Raw genomic sequence first — 23,942 nt, 5'->3', positions numbered from 1 at the left:
CATCTCAGCTGACAGCCACTCAGATATAAAACTAAATCAACAGTCAAAATGATCCATACAACTACTACTATTTAAGTAGTCAGCAGAGCACGCATTAATGTTGTGGACCATGGTTGCAACGTGAGCGCTGATGTGATGCAACAAGAACAATGACACTGACATCATTTTCGAGGCTAAGTGTGCCATTTTTGTTTTGCTTTGCATCATAAAGACACAGGGCCATTGTACAGTGATCCTCCACTTAAACAAGCGTCGGGGCTACCAAACGACGCCATACACAGACACAATAGAGACACTCAGATGGAGATGAACAAGGCGCAGTGATGTGCAGTAAAAGTGGGATGAAAGAGAACATGACGTACAAATGTTAGCAAGTAAACAAGTACATCTACAAACCCCGTTTCTATATGAGTTGGAAAATTGTGTTAGATGTAAATATAAACGGAATACAATGATTTGCAAATCCTTTTCAACCCAAATTCAGTTGAATGCACTAAAAAGACAAGATATTTGATGTTCAAACTCATAAACTTAATTTTTTTTTTGCAAATAATAATTAACTTAGAATTTCATGGCTGCAACACGTGCCAAAGTAGTTGGGAAAGGGCATGTCCACCACTGTGTTACATGGCCTTTCCTTTTAACAACACTCAGTAAACGTTTGGGAACTGAGGAGACACATTTTTTAAGCTTCTTAGGTGGAATTCTTTCCCATTCTTGCTTGATGTACAGCTTAAGTTGTTCAACAGTCCGGGGGTCTCCGTTGTGGTATTTTAGGCTTCATAATGCGCCACACATTTTCAATGGGAGACAGGTCTGGACTACAGGCAGGCCAGTCTAGTACCCGCACTCTTTTACTATGAAGCCACGTTGAAGTAACAAGTGGCTTGGCATTGTCTTGCTGAAATAAGCAGGGGCGTCCATAGTAACGTTGCTTGGATGGCAACATATGTTGCTCCAAAACCTGTATGTACCTTTCAGCATTAATGGCGCCTTCACAGATGTGTAAGTTACCCATGTCTTTGGCACTAATACACCTCCATACCATCACAGATGCTGGCTTTTCAACTTTGCGCCTATAACAATCTGAATGGTTCTTTTCCTCTTTGTTCCGGAGGACACGACGTCCACAGTTTCCAAAAACAATTTGAAATGTGGACTCATCAGACCACAGAACACTTTTCCACTTTGTATCAGTCCATCTTAGATGAGCTCAGGCCCAGCGAAGCCGACGGCGTTTCTGGGTGTTGTTGATAAACGGTTTTCGCCTGGCATAGGAGAGTTTTAACTTGCACTTATAGATGTAGCAACCAACTGTAGTTACTGACAATGGGTTTCTGAAGTGTTCCTGAGCACATGTGGTGATATCCTTAACACACTGAGGTCGCTTGTTGGTGCAGTACAGCCTGAGGGATCGAAGGTCACGAGCTTAGCTGCTTACGTGCAGTGATTTCTCCAGATTCTCTGAACCCTTTGATGATATTACGCACCGTAGATGGTGAAATCCCTAAATTCCTTGCAATAGCTGGCTGAGAAAGTTTTTTCTTAAACTGTTCAACAATTTGCTCACACATTTGTTGACAAAGTGGTGACCCTTGCCCCATCCTTGTTTGTGAATGACTGAGCATTTCATGGAATCTACTTTTATACCCAATCATGGCACCCACCTGTTCCCAATATGCCTGTTCACCTGTGGGATGTTCCAAAAAAGTGTTTGATGAGCATTCCTTAACTTTATCAGTATTTATTGCCACCTCTCCCAACTTCGTTGTCACGTGTTGCTGGCATCAAATTCTAAAGTTAATGATTATTTGCAAAAAAAAAAAAGGTTATCAGTTTGAACATCAAATATGTTGTCTTTGTAGCATTTTCAACTGAATATGGGTTGAAAATGATTTGCATATCATTGTATTCCGTATTACATCTAACACAATTTCCCAACTCATATGGAAACGGGGTTTGTACAATAAACACTAAGCGTTTTAAAAGCTACAAATTACATGTAAGAACATTGAACAATTTTTTGAAAATTTTACATGAATAAAGTTGTATTCTTAAGATAAAAAACTCCTACTTTAATAGAAATTACGTTGTATTTTTACAGAGGAAATTTTCATAAACACTGTATTTGTATTAGGGATGTCCCGATACAACTTTTTCACTTCAAGACGGTACCAATATTGGACCATTAGTGTTGGTCGATACCAATATTTATCCAATACGATATCAGCAGGAATCATAATACATACTTGTATTATTTTGTAGTGTGTAAACTTAGAAAAGGTTTGATCGAGTGAAATTAGTCAAACAGAGAACAATGGTAGATATGAAAAACACTTATCGTAAGGGCATAAAAGTATATCAATTTATTTTGTCGTGTAAAATGTGAAATTGTTTAATTAGGTGAAATTACTTAGATAACAATGGTATGAAACCTTATGAAAGATGTATGCTTTTAAGTGGTGTGGTAATTTTTGTTTTAGCGACACCTGGAGGTCACAATAATTGGAGACGTTGTATCTTTAAGTAATATGCAACAATAATTAAATAAATCATCAATCAAAGTTTATTTATATAGCCCTAAATCACAAGTGTCTCAAAGGGCTGCACAAGCCATATTGACATCCTCGGCTCAGATCCCAAATTAGGGCAAGAAAAAAACTCAATCCGTTGGGCGTAATGAGAAACCCTGGAGGGGACAGCAGATGTGGGAAGTCTCCCCAACCCCTGGGCGACTGATGCAATGGGTGCCGAGTGGATACGGTTAATAATAAGAGATTATTTAATACTTGTTTATATTGGAAAATATGGTGTTTTAGACTTCAATATTGCGCAATTAAGGACACTTATTACCTATGTCTAGCTTGTGTGCTATTGTGTGCTTAGATGCTGTGTACAGTGGCTGCTAGCTTCTAGTAGCCCTGGGTTTGGCAACTCGCGGCTCTAGAGCCGCATGCGGGTCTTTAGCGTTGCTCTAATGGCTCCCAGGACCTTTTTCAAAAATGTATGAAAATGGAAAAAGATGAGGGAAAAATATATTTTCTGTTTTAATATGGCTTCTGTAGGAGTACAAACATGACAAAAACCTTCTTTATTGTTAGAAATCTCACTTTTTATATTAAACATGCTTCACTGATGAGCGTATTTGGCGAGCGCCATTCTGTCCAACTATTTTGGGCGGTCCTTGAACTCACCGTAGTTTGTTTACATATACGACTTTCCTCGACGTTGCCACAGAAAGACGTGTTTTATGCCACTCCTTCTTTGTCTCATTTTGGCCACCAAGCTTTTTATGCTGTGTGTGAATGCACAAACGTGAGCTTTGTTGATGTTATTGACTTGTGTGTAGTGCAAATCAGCCATATTTGATCACTGCATGACTGCAAGCTAATCAATGCTAACATGGTATTTAGGCTAGCTGTATGTACATATTGCATCATTATGCCTCGTTTGTAGGTATATTTAAACTCATTTAATTTCCTTTATTTTTGTCCTCTGTGTATTTAATTTATTATTTGCATTTCTCATGACACATTATCTGTATGTAATATTGGCTGAATTTCTGATAGTTGTTTGTGTGCCATGTTGTTCCATACCACAGCAAACATTACCCAGCTTGAAAAGATTGGAATAAATCCACTAGAAGAAGACAGCCTGCTGTTTCCCTTAACTTGGACACACACATCTCCAGTATACCTTTTGGCCATTCTAAGCCAGTAATTTCTGGGACGTCTCTCACCTTCTGAGAAGCCTTCGGTTTACTAATGTTTTCCAATGTTGAAAAAAATGTGTAGAATAAATATTACATTTCAACATTTCTGTCAATGAAGATTTGCATCAGCCGGCGACACAGTCATTTTGATAGTAGGCTATTATAGCTAATATAGAGACATCACGTGTTGCCTTCATTATAACAGCCTAGAGCCTACCATGTTTATCCTTTTGTAAATGACTTGACCAAAATACAATAAAAGATCAACCTTTTTTTTTTATTGGAGAACACTTAGACGTTAACTGTTGAGCTTTGCACAAGTAAAAAACGCTGCAGGACTGCTTGTATCAGATCTTACTACTCAGTGGTCTAGTGGTTAGAGTGTCCGCCCTGAGATCGGTAGGTCGTGAGTTCAAACCCTGGCCGAGTCATACCAAAGGCTATAAAAATGGGACCCATTACCTCCCTGCTTGACCCTCAGCATCAAGGGTTGGAATTGGGGGTTAAATCACCCAAAAATTGCTCCTCACCTCCCAGGGGGTGATCAAGGGTGATGAGTCAAAATGCAGAGAATAATTTCGCCACACCTAGTGTGTGTGTGACAATCATTGGTACTTTAACTTTAACTTTATATCGAACAATTTAGATGCAAGCCGATATAATCCGATACCCTGTTTTTTTGCTCATATCGGACCGATATTTGGGACCCCCCTAATTTTTATGGTAGAAACAGTATTACACGCATGTAATACTGTAATAATGTAATAAGCTTGAAGCTGAGCAAATTAGTGACCATGATGGTTTGCAGTGCGCTCCAATTGGTTTGGTCTCCTTTAATGGCCAATACTATGTAGTATTGATATTTGTAGTTTATTTAGTATTTCTTAAAAATGCTTAATGTACAACCAAAAAAACACTTTACAATATGCCTAAAAAATAGTAAAAAAAAAAAAAAAAATAGTTTGATCCGAACTGTGGTGAAGCTGCAATATTTGAAGCGCGATGTCGCGAGTGTTGACTAATTGTATGGGCGTTATTGTAATTTTATGAGAACTAATGTGTCTTCTCAAATGAAAAACATATTTGTTGTGGTTTTGATACATGTTTTCTACCTTTGTTTTTTCAGCCTGTTCTGCCAGCACTTTCAGACACAATAAATCGGATGATGCATTAAAAGTGTATGTGTGCAGACTAACCTCTTTGGGTAAAGATGTTAGCTGGTTTCGGTCACAGTTGAAGTTGGAGAGACGTTTCAATTTGCCTACACTTCTTGGTAAACCCTAGAAAAACAAACAATGAAATTACACGTGTTCAGTAAAACCATCCATCCATCTTCTTCCGCTTAGCCGAGGTCGGGTCGCGGTGGCAGCAGCCTAAGCAGGGAAGCACAGACTTCCCTCTCCCCAGCCACTTCATCCAGCTCTTCCCGGGGGATCCCGAGGCGTTCCCAGGCAAGCCGGGAGACATAGTCTTCCCAACGTGTCCTGGGTCTTCCCCGTGGCCTCCTACAGGTCGGACGTGCCCTAAACACCTCCCTAGGGAGGCGTTCGGGTGGTATCCTGACCAGATGCCCGAACCACCTCATCAGGCTCCTCTCGATGTGGAGGAGCAGCGGCTTTACTTTGAGCTCCCCCCGGATGACAGAGCTTCTCACCCTACCTCTAAGGGAGAGCCCCTCCACCCGGCTGAGGACACTCATTTCGGCCGCTTGTACCCGTGATCTTGTCCTTTCGGTCATAACCCAAAGCTCATGACCATAGGTGAGGATGGGAACGTAGATCGACAGGTAAATTGAGAGCTTTGCCTTCCAACTCAGCTCCTTCTTCACCACAACGGATCGATACAGCGTCTGCATTACTGAAGACGCCGCACGGATCCGCCTGTCGATATCACGATCCACTCTTCCTTCACTCATGAACAAGACTCCGAGGTACTTGAACTCCTCCACTTGGGGCAGGGTCTCCTCCCCAACCCGGAAATGGCACTCCACGCTTTTCCGGGCAAGAACCATGGACTCGGACTTGGAGGTGCTGATTCTCATCCCAGTCACTTCACACTCGGCTGCGAACCGATCCAGTGGGAGCTGAAGATCCTGGCCAGATGAAGCCATCAGGACCACATCATCTGCAAAAAGCAGACATCTAATCCTGCAGCCACCAAACCGGATCCCCTCAACGCCCTGACTGCGCCTAGAAATTCTGTCCATAAAAGTTATGAACAGAATCAGTGACAAAGGGCAGCCCTGGCGCAGTCCAACCCTCACTGGAAACGTGTCCGACTTACTGCCAGCAATGCGGACCAAGCTCTGACACTGATCGTACAGTAAAACCAAATCTTCCAAATAGTATTTTTTTATTAAACATGTGGTGATGGTATGTGGGTTCCAACCTGTATCTGATTTTCTGTTAGCACAAGTTCAGTAAGACTTTCACAGTTCCCGATGCTCTCTGGCAGGTGTGAAAGCCTGTTCTGATCAGCCTTCAGTATCGACAGATTGCGTAGTTTTCCTGCCGAAAAACAAACAAACTAGTTTGAGAAGAGAGAGGAGCATTAGTAAGTCAGGTATGTAGAAAAGAGAAGCTTACCAATACTTTCTGGTAAAGCGTCAATGAGGTTCTGAGATACCAGCAGGTCAGTGAGTGCCAACAAGCCTCCAAGCTCCATTGGAAGTCGCTCCAGTTTGTTTTCAGACACATCCAGACACAACAGGCTCTTCATGCTGCCCATCTCCTGAAGGGGACCAAAGATTTTGTGAAATCAAAGTCAATGTTTTCTGAACCAAATAATCGCGCAAAGAAAATGAAGAAGAAAGAGGGCAAGCATTTTGGCTTTCACAGTTCGTGGATTTTTTGCTTCAACGTCTGCTCCGAACAGTAGCGAGAAAGTGTGGAACATTGACGTGACTTTCAAAAAATATATATTTTCACCTGTTTTCTACACATATATCAACTATTTACTTTACAACCATCTATTTTATGAAGAATTATGATGCTTATCACTTTTTGATGACATATTCAGGCATGTGATTTGACCACAATGAAAAAGACTGAAAAAATTTCCGGGGGTCTGGGGGACGAAGGCCCCCAGCCAGGTCCCTGGTGGGGGGAGCTCCTGGTTTTTCACCAATTTAACATGCTAAAATTAACAAAGACAGCACCATTTGAAGAACATATTTTAGTGTTTAAAGACATGAAAACATCATTAATAGAACATACATAACCCAATTATCCTAATGAATCACTGTATATGGTTCAGTCCCAACAGTATTTAGTCACTAAAAAATGATCAGTGGTGTAACAGGTTTGCCAAGATTTATTATTATACAAAATATATTTTAAAGTTAAGACTATTACATGATATATGCTATCAGAAAGTAGCATTAATTGTAAAATACATAACCACTAATAACAATTCACAGTTTTAATGTATATGCCTAATTGCCTACAAGTTTAGTTATAAATATAACAAAATACCAAATGTAAACATTTCATTCTTTTCCCAAAATAGGATATAAATTTATGAAAATAATTATACATGTTTAGCATTGTTTACTCATATTTGAAAATAGGAAATAATAATAATGTGAGGACACTGACATATTGCATGAAAGTGTGAAAATATTTACCTTCAAGATTGCTACACCACTGACAATATTGTTTCAAGAGACTACATAAGAACTTAATATTACAAATTAGTATTACACGCAAATTAATTTCAAATAAAATGTTAACTGGAATCAATAATGCGACTCTTTGAATTTCTGTAATTTCATAGTATATTTTCACGTGGCTTTTTATTTTTAGAAAAACCCATTTATATTTCGCAAAGCAATAATTGGTTAATATTTAAAACAAACATGCGTATTTCGCAAGCAAATATTTTTTAGCTTACCGCATTATTAACAACCCTGTCTGCAACTGAAGTGGGTTGTTTGGGTGGATCTTTCCTCTCGATGTCTACGGCAATTGTCGATGTAAACAAAGGATGAAGTCCGTAAGGTTTGCTAACTTTCGGTTGACATCCAAAAGTACCAGCTAATGAAAAGTTTGTTTTCCTTGCTTCAAGTTGTTTAATATGTTTTTGGCGTTTCGCATGTACTTCCAAAGCCTTGAAACCTCGTGATCCATAGTCAATATTATCATGACACCACGTGCACAAAACCTTTCCGGGACGATCGATTTTCCGAATAAAATCACCGAACAAAGTCGTAACTTCCTTCTTCCCAACAGTATCAGTGATTTCCCTTTCCATCCAGTCCCATCGAAACTTATTTTTGACATGTTTATCAATTTCTTTTACTCGTAAAGCGTCCTTTCTCTCGAGAACCGACATCGTTTACATATGAAAAATGGCGGTAATAACCATTATGAATGATGACGTTATTAACGTCATCATTCATAACAGATGTCCTGATTGGTCACAAGGAACATATCGACCAATCAACTACAGAAAAAAATTGTGGAAAATATTTTCCTTAAAATTTTAAATGAAATAATTTAAGTAAGTTTCATGAAAGGAATAAAAAGAAATTATGATGATGATGATGATAAGTAAGACTTCTGAGGGTCCATTGTATATAGCCTATTACATTTTAGACATAGGATTCAACAATAACTTATTTTTAAAGACTCGGGCCTTTTAAAAAATGCAAATGGTGGAAAAAAAAGAAACAAAGGAGAAAAAAATGTCAATGACACTCAGTAAAAATAGTTTGTTGAGCTTACCGCGGGTATTTCAGCCAACTGGTTTCCATCCAACCACAAGTCTTTTAAACTGACAAGACAGCCTATTGTATCTGGCTGTGTGGGGGGAAGAATGCAATGAATGAATGAGTGAGAAAATGTCAACAAAATCATCAAATTCTAGTCATTCTTCCAGATACATAACTAATTTGAGAGTACGAATACTATTATTCAAACACAGAAACAAAAAACTGCAACAGAATAGCTATGTCACTGTAGCTTGGTTTTGGTCATTCTGCCAGTAAATCTCACATAAGATTACACCCTAAAACCCAAAAGCTGGAAGCAGATGGTCGCCCTCCCATCTGCGTGATAAGAGGAGGAAGCAGTTCTTGAGGAATTCTAATCTACAATGATGAGAGGAAAGGAAATGGACAAAAGTTCCGCTCGACTCATTTGGAGCTAAACTGTGCACTGAGCACAGGTTTCCCAGAATGCAGGAGTAAAAACTTACCAAACTATATAATTCATTATTGCCTAAGTCGAGTTCTTCCAGTCTGTGCAGGAGGGATAACGAGCTGTGGATGGACAGAGAATAGATTGAAGAGATTTTAAGATTGTAAACAGGTTGAAGACGATGGGTGCTTTATGCTGTGTCACAAAGGTGAGCACACCCCTCACATATCTGCAAGTGTTTTATTATGAGTTATCAAGGGACAACACTATAGAAATTAAACTCGGGTGAAACTTACAATAGTCTGTGTACAGCATGTAGAGTAGTAAAAATGTACTATACAAAGAAAATGACTTAACCCATGGCAATTTTAATCTTAATTGGCTGCAAGCGTATTCACCTACCTCACAGTGAACATACCTAAAAGTGTCAACATTTAGTATGATTGTTATCTATATATGTATATGAATATATGTGTACTTGCATAAGTGCTATTATACATTGTATATACACGACGCAGCTCTATGAGAACAAGTAGCTTATAATAAGGGGATAATATGCAGATTTGGCAACACTTAGCGGTGAATCAGCAAAGCAGACATGCATTTTTCCTATTTTTCATATTTATTAGGGATGTAACAGTATTGTAGATACGGTGGTATTGCGGTTTCAATGTCTTCACAATAATGCAATGACGCGTGACGGTATCAAACAAAAACCTGGTGTGTAGTTTTTTTCTGGCGCTTTAGCATTTGCCGGGTCTGAAAATAAACTACATCTCCGAGTATCCTCTGCGCAGCGCAGGTCGACAAAGGTGGAGGGTGTGGAACGCCGTAAGCAGAAAGTGAAGTGTGTTTGTAGAAGATGAGAGGAATTGTTTTTTGGCATTTTCCTGAAAAAATCATCAAAAACTATTCATAACTGTTTGAGTTATGTTGCTAACAAACAAACCCTGACTGTCATATAATTCCGTAATTATAACTAAGGTTCATTCCGTTTTTGAGATGGTCTGTTTATTTTTTTACTGAAAAAGACACTCGAATGTACAAGAACATACAGAATGTGGGATTTACAATATTAACTATGAACAATAAAACACTGAATATCTAAAATACATGAACGTTGCTCCTCTACTGCAGAGCACCTCCTTGAACGACATCTTTTACAATCAAGCAAGAGAAACAAAACTGCAACAAACACGGCGAAAAATAATTACAACATCCACTTATTCGATATAATATCAGTGTTCCTGTGGACCGTAGTGTGTTGTTCATTTATTAATGACCAAACTTGGTCTCGCGAACAACGAGCTTACGCTCAACCATTTATTCCTCCCTCCATGAATGGATCCGAACATCTACAGCCCAGGTCTTCTTCTTGCGTTTACCTGAACATCATTATCCAGCACCACCTGCTGGTCACATTGTGTATCACGGTCAGTTTCGCTGCATATCATGACACCTAGAAACCGTATGTCACTTATAAGTGCAGAATCTACCCATTGTAATAATTTATATAGTTTGAAAACATCAAGCGGGCTACATTGAAATGTTAATTGTGTTGTGTTATGCCCAGGTAGCACAGTTGAATGCTTTTTTATGCTGTTTTGCAATACCCGTGTCACATGACTTCAAACTTGACACATTATTGGCTGGTTGCGAGACAGGATCGATTGCTTCAGTTTTAATTTATCGGAAGAGTCTCTTGCTTTTTTAAACATGGAATTTTTCAACACTGAATTTTTATACACTAAATTTTAAAACACTGAAAAAATGTTTTCATTGAAATTGTCAGCATAATTTGATGTAACAAACTTCAGTTACATAAATTCAGTGTAAAAAAAAAGCTTTCGTAATTAACATCCATACTGGACGCAACAACACAACAAGCTGAAAAACGACACATGCAGTAATTACTTTTAGAGCGCACCGAGATATAAAGTACACAATATCCTTTTCCATGCAAATGTTTGATCACTATTGCTTTATTTCATACACTAATTTGTGCATTTTAAACACATAATCTGCTTTGCTGTGCAAAAGCTGACCAATCACAGCTCTGCGGTCCAAGCGAGGCCAGGATTTTTGGAAGGTGTTCGGAAGGCTTGCAGGAAAGTACGCAGGGGGAGGGGGCAAGACGGCGTCGCCCATGCAAGTTACGTGACGCGAGAGTACCGTATACACCAGGCTTTAGACACCTTGCTCTCCCCCCTTTCACTTGAGAATCCCACACAGGTGCTCAATTGTGTTCAGGTTGGAGACATACAGTACTTAGCCACTCCCTTACCTTCCTCAAAAAGGTACTTGTCACCTTTGGGTGTGTTTGGGCTACATATAATTGAAAAACTTCCATGTGGTCCCTTTTTCTTTTTAAAGGGAGGAGTTCGAGCTCTGCTTCACATGTAACAGGATATGTTAGAATTCATGTTTCTCTCAATGAGCGGCAGCTCCCCACTGCTGGAAGCACTCATGGAGACCACGACACGACACTTGTGACTACAGGCAAGACACAATTACTGTACATTGCTCATTTGTGTTGTCAGTTATTTCGACAATAATGGCTGTGTGTGAAGTTATTTTCAGTGTGTAATAAAGATATATTCCTCTACAAGCTGTACACCAACTACTCTAAACAAGTTTAATACTGGCATTGAATGGTTGCTGAAATGTGAGATACAGTACTGTACATGCAACGGCATGAATACTTACTCGGGTAAGAATGTCAACAGATTTTCTCGGAGTTCTAGTGATACCAAATTGGAGAGGCTGCAATGACAAGGCAGGCAGAAAATTAACTGAATGTTTAGAGAACACCTTCACGTTTCCACAGCACACATAAACACTTGTGCTGCTCTAAGTGCTTTTCAAACAAGGAGGGTGGTTAGGATTAAAAGAGAGCCACAAACAGTCATAAAAGACCTCTTTGCCATCATGATGGAGGGAACAGGAAGCATGAAGGAGGCATGTCCGTTTTATCTGACCCAGCAGCAGCCTAAACAACCGCAGCCCCTACAGTACATCAAGGCCAAAATGTCTCTAAGGCAATTAAAACAAGAGCAAAGTACAGTGTTTATCTTTGTCAGTGTTTATGTCACAGATTTGTATGTGAGAGTTTTATGATGGCAACATTTCACTCTGTGAATGGTGCAAAGTACATCTTCATGACTCATCAGACAACAGCTAGGTATTTTGAAGCACTTTACACAGTGTAGTATTAGGGATATGCATTTTACTATATGTACTTCTTGGACAGCATTTGAAAATAAATTAACAATAAATGTATTGATTTGTAATATATATTATTTTAAATGGGATCGAATCTCTATCTGGATGTTAAACTCCAGTTTTCATGCCAATCCCAAAGCTGACATGTTATTTTTTTCTTTAGATCGCAAATTAGTTGCACTTTGTTTTGCTTCAATAACTCTAACAATCAATTCCTCATAGAATTCTTAACAATCATCTTAATAAATCCAACCATCTTTACTTTGAATCCAACAACAATGCAGTGGTTTCCCCAAAGTCAAACGCAATCCTTTCTAGAATGCTGTCTGCACTCCTTTCCAAAATTGAACAGTTGCAATGCTAAAACTGTCTTACAAATAAAAGCAAAGTTAACCACCATACCTACTCAGTGGCCTAGTGGTTAGAGTGTTCGCCCTGAGATCGGTAGGTTGTGAGTTCAAACCCCGGCCGAGTCATACCAAAGACTATAAAAATGGGACCCATTACCTCCCTGCTTGGCACTCAGCATCAAGGGTTGGAATTGGGGGTTAAATCACCCAAAAATTGCTCCCCTCACCTCCCAGAAGGTGATCAAGGGTGATGGGTCAAATGCAGAGAATAATTTCGCCACACCTAGTGTGTGTGATAATCATTGGTACTTTAACTTTTTAACTTCAATATAACACAGCTATAATAATGTAAAACTACTCGTGCTGAGAACATTGTAAGACTGTCACCTATTAATACATTACACTTTCTTCAATGGTGAATTAGGAGGATGTTATTCATTGTAGTAATCATAGATGTCCATTTATCTATTTTCTTCTACTTATCCGACAATGGGTCGGGTTGCGGGGGCAGCTCTCGAAGCAGAGAGCTCAGACTTCGCTGTCCCTGGCTACTTCTCCCAGCTCCTCCCTACCCCAAACTCATGACCATAGGTGAGGATAGGAAGGTAGATCGAGCAATAAATTGAGAGCTCATTTACCGCTTCACCACAACGCATTGATGCAAAGTCCGCATCAGTGCAGACGCCACACCGATCTGACTGTCGATCTCAAGATTCATTTTTCCCTCACTCGTGAATAAGATCCCAAAGTACTTAAACTCCTCCACTTGGGGCAGGAGCTCATCCCTGACCCAGAGATGGCGCTCTACCTTTTTCTGGGCAAAAACCATGGACTTGGAATTGGAGGTGCTGATTCTCATCACAATTAACTCAAACTTGGCTGTGAACTGATCCAGTGAGTGATGAAGATTACGGCATAATGAAGCCAGCGGGACCACATTATCTGCAGAAAGCTAAGACACAATCCTGCAGCCACCAACCTGAATCCAATCATTGCCCTGGCAGTGCCTAAAAATTCTGTCCATAAAAGTTTGGCACAAAACCGGTGACAACCCTCTGTAGAAACAGGTCTGACAACGCAGACCACGCTCTGAGACCGATCTTACAGACGGTACGATACCCAGAGCATGTCCTTCAGTATTTCTCCAGGGACAGGGTCGATACCCTCTCCAAGTCCACAAATCGCATGTAGACTGCTTGTACAAACTCCCATGTACCTTCAAAGACCCTGACAAAAAGTACAGAGCTGGTCCAGAGTTCCATGACCAGGACAAAAACCACACTCCTCCTCCTGAATCCATGGGTGCAAGCCCGCAAAATTTTGTCTCTGTATTTGACCCAGGTAACTGGGTTACTTGACAATCGGCATGTGATAAATGTCATAGTAAGCTAAAAGTGTTCCACATAACTAAAGTGTATGACATCCGTGGACTTTTGGTTGGACTGCAAGTGTAATGCATGGTCATATTGATCCATGTTTGAGTCACTGTGTAAAACATGTCTAAATGAAATGCACACTTGGCTTCTGTAAAGTTAGTAGCGCACACACAAAAACAAACAAACCAAACAGTACAGTTACATTATATGTTTGGCCAATGCTTAAAAGAAAAATCAGAGAGCTTAGGTACAGCGTGGCTGCCAGTTATGTACTATCAATTTTTAAAATACATTTCCTATTACTTTGCTATTTTTGTTTTTATTTTTTATTTTAAATAAAGCTAGACTAAAACCTTTTTGAGTTTGTGTCAACTAAAATTTGTCTAAAACTATCACGTATAAAAATGGCTAAAATGTGACTAAAACAAAATAAGCATTTTGTCCGAAAGACTAAGACTAAAACTAACTAACACGCTGTGGCCATCAAAGCACTGATCCCAAGTCGGCAGCATTGAACATTAGTAGATTTCAGGAGTAACTGATGTATATATCAATACTCATATTGATACCATTTATTTGTTAATTTTTGGTTGGCTCGTGGATGTTATTTGTGCTGGTCAGGTTGTGGTACTAATCGGTCAAATGTGTGTGTTGCCAGATAGATTTAATATTGAATATATACGGGTTGGAGCCAGATCAGGAAAAAATATACCAGTGCAGGAGTCTACATGACAGTTGGACAATTTGTATTTTTTTATTAAGCGGTAGAAAATGGATGGATGGATGGATGGACATTTAGAGCTTTTAACCGACACAAAACTGCCATGTAGATTATTTCAACCTCATCCTCTCTCTTTTAATTAATTCTCTCTACTTATACACTATCCCCTAAAATGCACTAGTGGTTGAGTAGTAACACGACAGGAAGCCAGGTGTTGCGAAGCATGAAGGCTGCCAGAAAAGCAGCAGAAGAAGAAGAAGAAGAAGAAGTAGACACATGACAATGTCCCATCCAGTCAGCTCCACAGAAGTGTCATGAAGGAAAACTGAAACATCGGGCCAACAGAACAAAATGAGCAGCTTGTAGCTAAAAGGAATTCTGTTAGTTGTTTGGACATAGTTTGGCTACAATAACGATGAGAGACGGTCAGAAAGCAGCTTAAAGATTGTCTGTAAAACATCATCTCTGCAACATTTTGACCAAAGAACCACCATTACATGTTATGGAGGCCAGAGGGAAAAATGTAGAAAAAAAATCATAATATGCCCTTTAATGCGCTTTCTAATTCGGTGTGCCTTTTGTATGAACATACACCTGAATAAACTCGCTCATCGGCATTGCGCCTTATAATCTGGTGTGCCCAATGATCCGAAAAATACAGTAATTGTGATTTTAGTTTTTGTCATAAACGCCCAGCCCTACCTTGACTAAAACGTTTGTTCGAGATACAAATTGTTCAACCTCAGGGATGGATATAAGACCACTGTAATACCGTAAAGCTTGCATTTTATAGTCACAAGCCATTTTAGGCACACTCCACAGGAATAACAGCATTTAATAGTCTGAAGTAGATGCTACTTTAATCAGTAACTGTTGTAACTGTTGAAAGATGATGTCAACAAAATACCCATGTTTCCCGAAGAGACATTTTTCATCATGTCGTCGTAACTCCCTCCTCAAAGCAGATAATAAAAAATGATGCCATCCATCATCTTATCCTCTTCAGAAAATCCAAACCATGTTTTTCCGTAACTGTTTTCATCACGCTGGTCTCTTGACGATGAACAGAACTCGGCTGACAGTGTTACGTAACATATTAGATATGGGGCATATGTGGCACATAAGCCGTACCAAGAGGAACAAGGAGCAGAGAGATCACGTGACCCTAAACAAATAGGCCCACTGTATATTATATTTCATAGTTATAATCCCTGGAGACTGCACTAGAACACGTTTGACGTAACAGTGTTGAAAAGCGTATAAAAAGAGTAGCTATAAATGCAACATTAAATTCAAAGCAAATAGATTACTGTATATCAGGTTGGGTGCTTTGAGGATTTTCAACATGATTTTCTTGAAGAATTATTTAAAAATTCTGAATTTACACTAACCCACAGCGGATCTGAGGCATGCTTAGTCTTACATCAGTATGCAGTCTTGACCTGTGAACACTAAATATTCTGTCTTTTATTCGTTCTGAATGAACTCTGTACAAAGTAAGCCAACAGTATTAATCACTCGGAAAATCTAACGTAAATATGTGTTTGTGTAATGTCAATAAATGGTTTAGAAAGGCAATTGACAACAGCAGTATTCATATCTATTGACCATATTAGGAATTTAATGTATGCAGTCATATACCCCAATATCATCAATATAAGTCAGTATATTTCCCTAAAAAGTTTCCCTGAAAAAGTCAAGCTGTCTTATAGTTGAGATCTAGAGATTCATACATGCGAACCAAATGAGTCAGAGCTTTTCTTCCCGTCATTCCAATACACCAGTGACCTGGAGAGATGCAACAACACACTGTCGGGCAAATAAAAAATAAGATATATTATTTGATGCATTCTAAAAGGTTTTTCACTGGTATTGAAAAATAGATTTAAAAAGGGGGAATATTTGTCTTTGATTTTGTCCTTTAAAATATTCTCCAAAAACAGATGCGGTGGGAGGAAAGCCCATTTTATATTTAGTCATTTGGGTAAATATGGTATAATACTTTATGAATACCGTATTTTTCGGACTATATGTCGCAGTTTTTTTCATAGTTTGGCCGGGCTCCAGTGCAACTTATATATGTTTTTTTCCTTCTTTATTATGCATTTTCGGCAGGTGCGACTTATACTCCGGTGCGGCTTATACTCCGAAAAATACGGTAATTGTATTTTTATAGTGTACTGAGCAACCAACTGCTGTGATAATAAGTTACATTTCTGGTTCCACGTATGATTTTCATCAGTGGTACCGCAAACCACAGTAATCCTTTAGAGGGCCAATAAACTCCAAATTGTACCACTTTTGGGGTGTTTGACATTTGAGGTTCCACTATGTTTTGTACAAAATATTATATGGATGTGGCAGAGGTGAATGACGGCATCTGGGAAAGTACATCAGGATATTACAAACCTTTCTGAACAAGGGTGTCCAGATTTCCTCTCTAAATCCACCCTCTAAGAGCTGAAACTCAACTTCACTTAAAATCCACCGCAATTGCCATTAAAACATCCCTTGTGGCAATGTGACCCAAACATCACATAGCTGTGTTATTAAATCCAATTAAAACTTGATAGGAAGAAGAATGTTGGCAGACAGGCCTTTTCACTACTTGCTGATTATGTGACATCTAACAAGCTTTAAAGAGACAATACAGCCAAGGGAAGGAGAATGTTATGCTTTTAAAACATTCAACAAAAATTAATCGTATGTCATTAAGCGTTTCTTACATGCTTTTTATAAGATCGAAGTGTTTTATACGGCGTTTAAAGTGGGTGAGCGTAATACACCAAAATGTAAAAGTGCATCTTGTCATTTAAATGCTGATAAATGCCTGCTTTTGTCTCTATAAAAGAACAACAAAATATGAAAATATATTTATTTTTACTTGCTTCAGAATTATGCTCATAGTGTCAAATGGAATCTGACAAATTGATGCGGTGACTTACTTTCCAATGTTATCTGGTAGGACTTGCAATGAGATGTCATTGATGGAAAGGCATGTTAGATTCCGTAGCTCTGGAAAGCTTTCAGGTAGCCTGGAAGGACAAGGGGGGAGAAACAGCAGGAGATGCAAAATTCTGTGAAAATACTGAAGCAAGAGACGAGATGACATCCTTTCTGTTACAGTAGTACCTCAATTTTAGGATCTTAATTGGTTCCATGAAAGCGCTCATAACTCAAAACACTCTAATCTCAGTTTAATGTCACCCATAGAAATGTATCAAAATCATTTCAATTCCTGCTTGGCCTCCCCAAAACAGCACCATTCTAAAAAGAAAAAATAACTTTTAAATGTGAAATATTGCATGAAAAACAATACAATAGAATGTACTACAACCAAATGCATAAGTTTTGTGAAGTAATGTAATACTTAGGATCAGCATTGGGCAATTTTGATAATAAAAAAAAAAGTATGTGATTGCCATTGCCCTTCAATATATTCCTGTTTAGATGAAGAATGAGTCATAATCCTCGCAAAGGAAAAAAAAGGGGAGTGGGGTTGATCGGAAGGAAGCATATTTTTGTGGGGGGTTTTGCCATTTCAAAGTTTAAATTGGCTTTCAAAGTTTAACAAGTTCCCAGTTTATGTCCACATCATTTTACTATCCAGGTGAGAGGCACGATCTATAATCTAGAATTAACTTTCATGAGCTCCAAGGCGAGAAAGCAGCTCACCAGCTGATGTCAATACAGCAGCATAAGGAAGTTACCTCTCTCTGATCAATGCGCCGCTAAATGTAGGTCCTTAACGTTAGAGCTTATAATAACAATATCGCTAATACTTGGCTAATGTAAATGGAGTATTGTTGGCGCTTTTTGAACGGTTGTTTATTAGGTTTAATAGTCGAAATAGACCCAACGACGTCATTGCTCACATTGGTTCCATTGTAAGCGGACATTTATTTACGGGTTAGAATGCATTAAAAAAAGAAATGTGTTCTCGTCTCTCATACGGATTGTGAATTATAGGCAAAAAAAAAATGTAACTCAAATTTTGCTCGTAATTTAAAGCATAACAGTGAGCCGAGAGACAGATTGTATCTCAAAACACTTGCAAGTTGGAGAACTTGTAAGTCGAGGTATCATTGTATTCTACTGTAGTTGGATACATTGGATATAAAATAAGGCAAAAACAACTATTTTCTCTGGTCACCTAATGCAATAATATTTGCATTATGTCTTTCTCTCACTCTAAATGTGCTCGCTCACCATTATTTTCAAACCATTAGCAGGTGTCAGCCTTTGTCATTATAATTTTTATGACTGCACATTGCTCGCTGTAGTCACTGTTTTGTTCCGCAGCAATGACTGTACAGTTAGTGTTTTTCATCCGCTATTTATAACCCCATTTCTGAAAGGCAAAAGCAACATAATCTGTCAAATTACCTTGTTAATGGATTTCCACTGAAGTCTGCCACTTGGAGGGCTTTGCAATATGCAATGGTCTCTGGGATTTCCATAATATCTGCACAAACAAAGAACAAACAATATAGGCCAGTTTTAAAAAACCTAGTCTACTCGTATAATCCTAACTGATGTGGTAGTTCTTACCATTTCTAGATACATCCAGCTCAACCAGCTGCACAAAGTTAGCTATTTCTGGCGGAATTCTCTGGATCTCATTGTCACTCAGGCTAAGTTTTCTTAGCTTCGCCAGCTGGAAAAATGGCTGTAAGGTAAAAAGAAAACACAGAGTCAAAGGATGTAGAGAGGAACCTCTGAAATCAAATATTCCAAACCACTAGCTCTCAAACTTGCTGTAAAACTCCTTTTTAGATGTTGATATTTTTGTTAATTCTCACTTTTTCATTTTAAGTGATTTGGCATTGCACTAACATTTTGTTGTGAGATTAGAACAACTTGAAAGTTAACCAGTGTCAAGGAAAATACATGTAACAAAAGTAGGGATGGGTACCGATTTCAGTAGTTTTCTTGAAACAGACCAAATTCTGTCGGTACTACAAAGTATCAATGCAAGTAAAATCAAACAGTTCCATATTTCTAACACAAATACAAATAGACAGAGTACATAGACATTGACAAGATCAAATTAAGAAATGGATGTAATAATGGATCAAATTAACTGGAAATCCATGTAAAAATATACAATCTTAGGTAATAATAATATAATAACAATGGATTAGATTTATTTATCCCCAGGTGCATGTCTTTAGAGGTGGGAGGAAGCCGGTGTTGTCTGTCTATCTGTGTTGGCCCTGCGATGAGGTGGCGACTTGTCCAGGGTGTACCCCGCCTTCCGCCCGATTGTAGCTGAGATAGGCTCCAGCGCCCCCCGCGACCCCAAAGGGAATAAGCGGTAGAAAATGGATGGATGGATGGATAGATTTATTTAGCGCTTTTTTATCAGCTAGATACTCAAAGCGCTCACAGAGATGTGAGAACCCATCATTTATTCACTCCACATTCACACTTCGGTGGGGGTAAGCTACATTTGTAGCCCCAGCTGCCCTGGGGTAGGTAACAAGAAATACTTCAATAATTAATAAAGCTAATTATGTTCTGGACCAAAAATTATTGCATATTTTCTGCTGCTTGCCAGTGTTACCATATCTGACCTATTGTGTAGAAATATGTGGGAAATAACTGCTTACCACCACAAAGTGTGAATATGGAGTGAATGAATGATTGGTTCTCATTTCTCTGTAAGCGCTTTGAGTATCTGGTTGATAGAAAAGCGCTATATAAATCAAATTAATTATTATTATTATTAAAGTACGCTTCATTCACTAACCGTGTTACAAAAGAGGTCAGTTAGAAAAAAACAATGTTGGCTATTAAAAACATTCAAACTCTTTATTTATTGAATCAAAAAATATTCAAATTCAATGATTTGGTACATTTGCAAACAGCAAAAATGATGTACAAAGCAAACTATAAGCGGCGACCCAGGAATGTACAACAATCCTTCTCAACAAAAGAGGAGAAGTATAAACTTAAGAAAAAAATGTACTTAAAACATGTGTATGCATGTACAACACCTAAGACATTTAGTATATTAATATATTAAATTATATGATGGAAGGGATTAAGCAAAGTAGTCAAACAATCTAATATGATCCAGTTTAAGAAACAGTTCGAACTCAAAGTGTTCACAAAGTACGAGGAAGAACAATCCTGATAAACATTTAAAATTGTGACAGTTTTATTATTTTCATTATTTATTTATTTATCATTTATGTCAATCATGCATATTAATTTATGAGAACATTATTTATCATTTACTAATTTATTTAATATTTATTTATTTACTCATGTATCTATTTATGTATTTACATACTCATTTATTCACTGTTGTGTTACAGCTTGAGTACAAACAAATGTCTTTAAAAAATTGCTACAAATCGAAAAGGAGTACGGTAGGATTAAATCCACTCTGCTTCTTCCTAATACGTTTCGGGCATGCCATAATAAGGAACTGGAACTATATGATGCATGATTGGAATTTTTATGCATGGTAAAAATAAACTAACATAACTCAAATAACCACCATATTTCGATACCTTGTGACGCATGTGACGTCACGTCCGGTTGCAGACAGAACTTGGTGAGCAAATAGGCGTATTTGTGGTGGATTGCCTCTGGGTGATGTAGCAATTTTCAATACCTACAAAGCAAGCATGCTTAACAGAAAGCATTCAAAAGTAAGGCCCCACTTTTTCAAATGTGCTAGCTCCATGCTAATGTAATGTTAACTTAATGGCAAAGGCTACTTCCAAACTATGTCAACACGCCTAGGACAAACTGAAATAAATGTATACTGGCAAATGAGATTCGGAAGTGTAAAAAAACAAGGCACAATGACGTTTATCGTTATCAGCTCAAGAGTGAATATAAAATTAAAAAAATATATTTTATTACTCAACAAAAAACATTTATTACTACATGAACACACACAAAATTACTGAAACTGTATCGGTTCTAATGTGAAAGGTATCCAGCCGTAACTATACAGCTGTTTATGATATTATTACTAATGTATACTATACAATTTAGATAGATAAAATTCCAATCTTACAAAAAAATTTAGAAAATTACTTTATCGTTGTCTTAATATTAAAGCTTTTATCTAGAAGAAATACAACTATACAGTATTCTCAACATTGCAAGTTTAAATCTTGTGACAGTAAAACCTATTATCGAGTTTTTCCACACATTTTATTATTTCTCACAATTCAATCCAGCTCTAAAAGTATTTTTGTAGATACATATTTGTATATTCTCAATTTATCGAACATATTCATTATATGTGATTTTCTTAGCATATTTGTTTGGGATCGTACTGATATTTTTTGACTGTATGCACCCAAACAAATGTTGCTTGACAAAAAAGGGAATAAAGTCAAACAAGAAAATGGATAAATTGTTTTATGGTACTAAATTGGTCCAAAACTACAATACTGCATTAAAGAGAGATTGCATGTCTTCAGTAGAGTAATTTAAACTGAATTCAGTCTTAGATTAGCTGTCAGTTGTAATTTAAGATATTTTATCTACAAGTCACGAGCTGCAGACCAAGCTCTCATGCTTCATCTCAATTTTGCTTGTGGACATGATAAGACACGCCCAACTTGGGCTGTTTTTTGAAGAAACTTAGTTTACTTTAAATCACCTGCCCGGCCTCCCAAGCAGGAGGCACACTATTCTTTTTGCGTGGGAATGGTGTTATCGAGTTGCGCTGATTAACAAGCTCTCCGCCCCTCCTCCCACTTCGAATGAAACATAATCTCCTCTGTGTTGACCTTAAATTGCACACGGCTGGTCAGATGTGTGACTCTGGCTAGGGAATAAACAAATGCAGCTTATTAAGAAGAAAATGCCCTCATGTTTGTTTCCAACTGATGACTAGAGGTGGGGGAAATAATAGATTTTTAGATGCATCGGAATTCAGATATGGGCGATTGTTAAATTGATTAGTAAATGTCAATAATTTATTATTTATTTATTGTAAATAAAGTAATGAAGCGAGCCACTTCAAGTGATCTGACCAGCTCATTTATTTTAAGACACTTATGTTCCAGTTTTGCACACATTTCCATTAATTTAATAAATGTAATGGGCCGGATAGTCGAACCTCGGATTCAGGAGGAACAGTGTAGTTTTCGTCCTGGTCGTGGAACTGTGGACCAGCTCTATACTCTCGGCAGGGTCCTTGAGGGTGCATGGGAGTTTGCCCAACCAGTCTACATGTGCTTTGTGGACTTGGAGAAGGCATTCGACCGTGTACCCCGGGAAGTTCTGTGGGGAGTGCTCAGAGAGTATGGGGTAACGGACTGTCTTATTGTGGCAGTTCGCTCCCTGTATAATCAGTGTCAGAGCTTGGTCCGCATTGCCGGCAGTAAGTCGGACACGTTTCCAGTGAGGGTTGGACTCCGCCAAGGCTGCCCTTTGTCACCGATTCTGTTCATAACCTTTATGGACAGAATTTCTAGGCGCAGTCAGGGCGTTGAGGGTATCTGGTTTGGTGGCTGCAGGATTAGGTCTCTGCTATTTGCAGATGATGTGGTCCTGATGGCTTCCTCCGGCCAAGATCTTCAGCTCTCACTGGATCGGTTCGCAGCAGAGTGTGAAGCGACTGGGATGGGAATCAGCACCTCCAAGTCCGAGTCCATGGTTCTCGCCCGGAAAAGGGTGGAGTGCCATCTCCGGGTTGGGGAGGAGATCTTGCCCCAAGTGGAGGAGTTCAAGTACCTCGGAGTCTTGTTCACGAGTGGGGGAAGAGTGGATCGTGAGATCGACAGGCGGATCGGTGCGGCGTCTTCAGTAATGCGGACACTGTATCGATCCATTGTAGTGAAGAAGGAGCTGAGCCGGAAGGCAAAGCTCTCGATTTACCGGTCGATCTACGTTCCCATCCTCACCTATGGTCATGAGCTTTGGGTCATGACCGAAAGGACAAGATCACGGGTACAAGCGGCCGAAATGAGTTTCCTCCGCCGAGTGGCGGGGCTCTCCCTTAGAGATAGGGTGAGAAGCTCTGTCATTCGGGGGGAGCTCAAAGTAAAGCCGCTGCTCCTCCACATCGAGAGGAGCCAGATGAGGTGGTTCGGGCATCTGGTCAGGATGCCACCCGAACGCCTCCCTAGGAAGGTGTTTCGGGCACGTCCGACCGGTAGGAGGCCACGGGGAAGACCCAGGACACGCTGGGAAGACTATCTCTCCCGGCTGGCCTGGGAACGCCTCGGGATCCCCCGGGAGGAGCTGGACGAAGTGGCTGGGGAGAGGGAAGTCTGGGCTTCCCTGCTTAAGCTGCTGCCCCCGCGACCCGACCTCGGATAAGCGGAAGAAGATGGATGGATGGATGGATGGTTCTTATTACAAACACACTGTATTTAAAAGTTGCAAGTGATGAAGGCTTATGTAGTTAAACGAAAAGAAATGTAAAACTGTATCACGCATAAATCA

At 39.1% G+C, this 23,942-nt stretch overlaps 1 protein-coding gene across 2 annotated transcripts in view; it reads right to left on the bottom strand.

Moving 5' to 3' along the window:
- The window catches only part of lrrc1 (leucine rich repeat containing 1), a 67,700-nt gene that overhangs the window by 13,858 nt on the left and 29,900 nt on the right, over positions 1-23,942 (bottom strand). For both annotated transcript variants that reach the window (XM_061956504.2, XM_061956578.2), the window contains exons 2-10: positions 19,071-19,188; positions 18,906-18,984; positions 17,465-17,554; positions 11,557-11,613; positions 8,909-8,972; positions 8,437-8,511; positions 6,298-6,442; positions 6,101-6,219; positions 4,909-4,992 (exon numbers count right to left, since the gene is read on the bottom strand). In XM_061956504.2, coding sequence (XP_061812488.1) covers positions 4,909-4,992; positions 6,101-6,219; positions 6,298-6,442; positions 8,437-8,511; positions 8,909-8,972; positions 11,557-11,613; positions 17,465-17,554; positions 18,906-18,984; positions 19,071-19,188 — 831 coding nt within the window. The remainder of the gene's footprint in view (positions 1-4,908; positions 4,993-6,100; positions 6,220-6,297; positions 6,443-8,436; positions 8,512-8,908; positions 8,973-11,556; positions 11,614-17,464; positions 17,555-18,905; positions 18,985-19,070; positions 19,189-23,942) is intronic.

This window comes from Nerophis lumbriciformis, linkage group LG02, assembly GCF_033978685.3.
Source record: "Nerophis lumbriciformis linkage group LG02, RoL_Nlum_v2.1, whole genome shotgun sequence".
Lineage (NCBI taxonomy): Eukaryota > Metazoa > Chordata > Actinopteri > Syngnathiformes > Syngnathidae > Nerophis > Nerophis lumbriciformis.
This window is presented reverse-complemented; position numbering and strand designations above follow the sequence as displayed.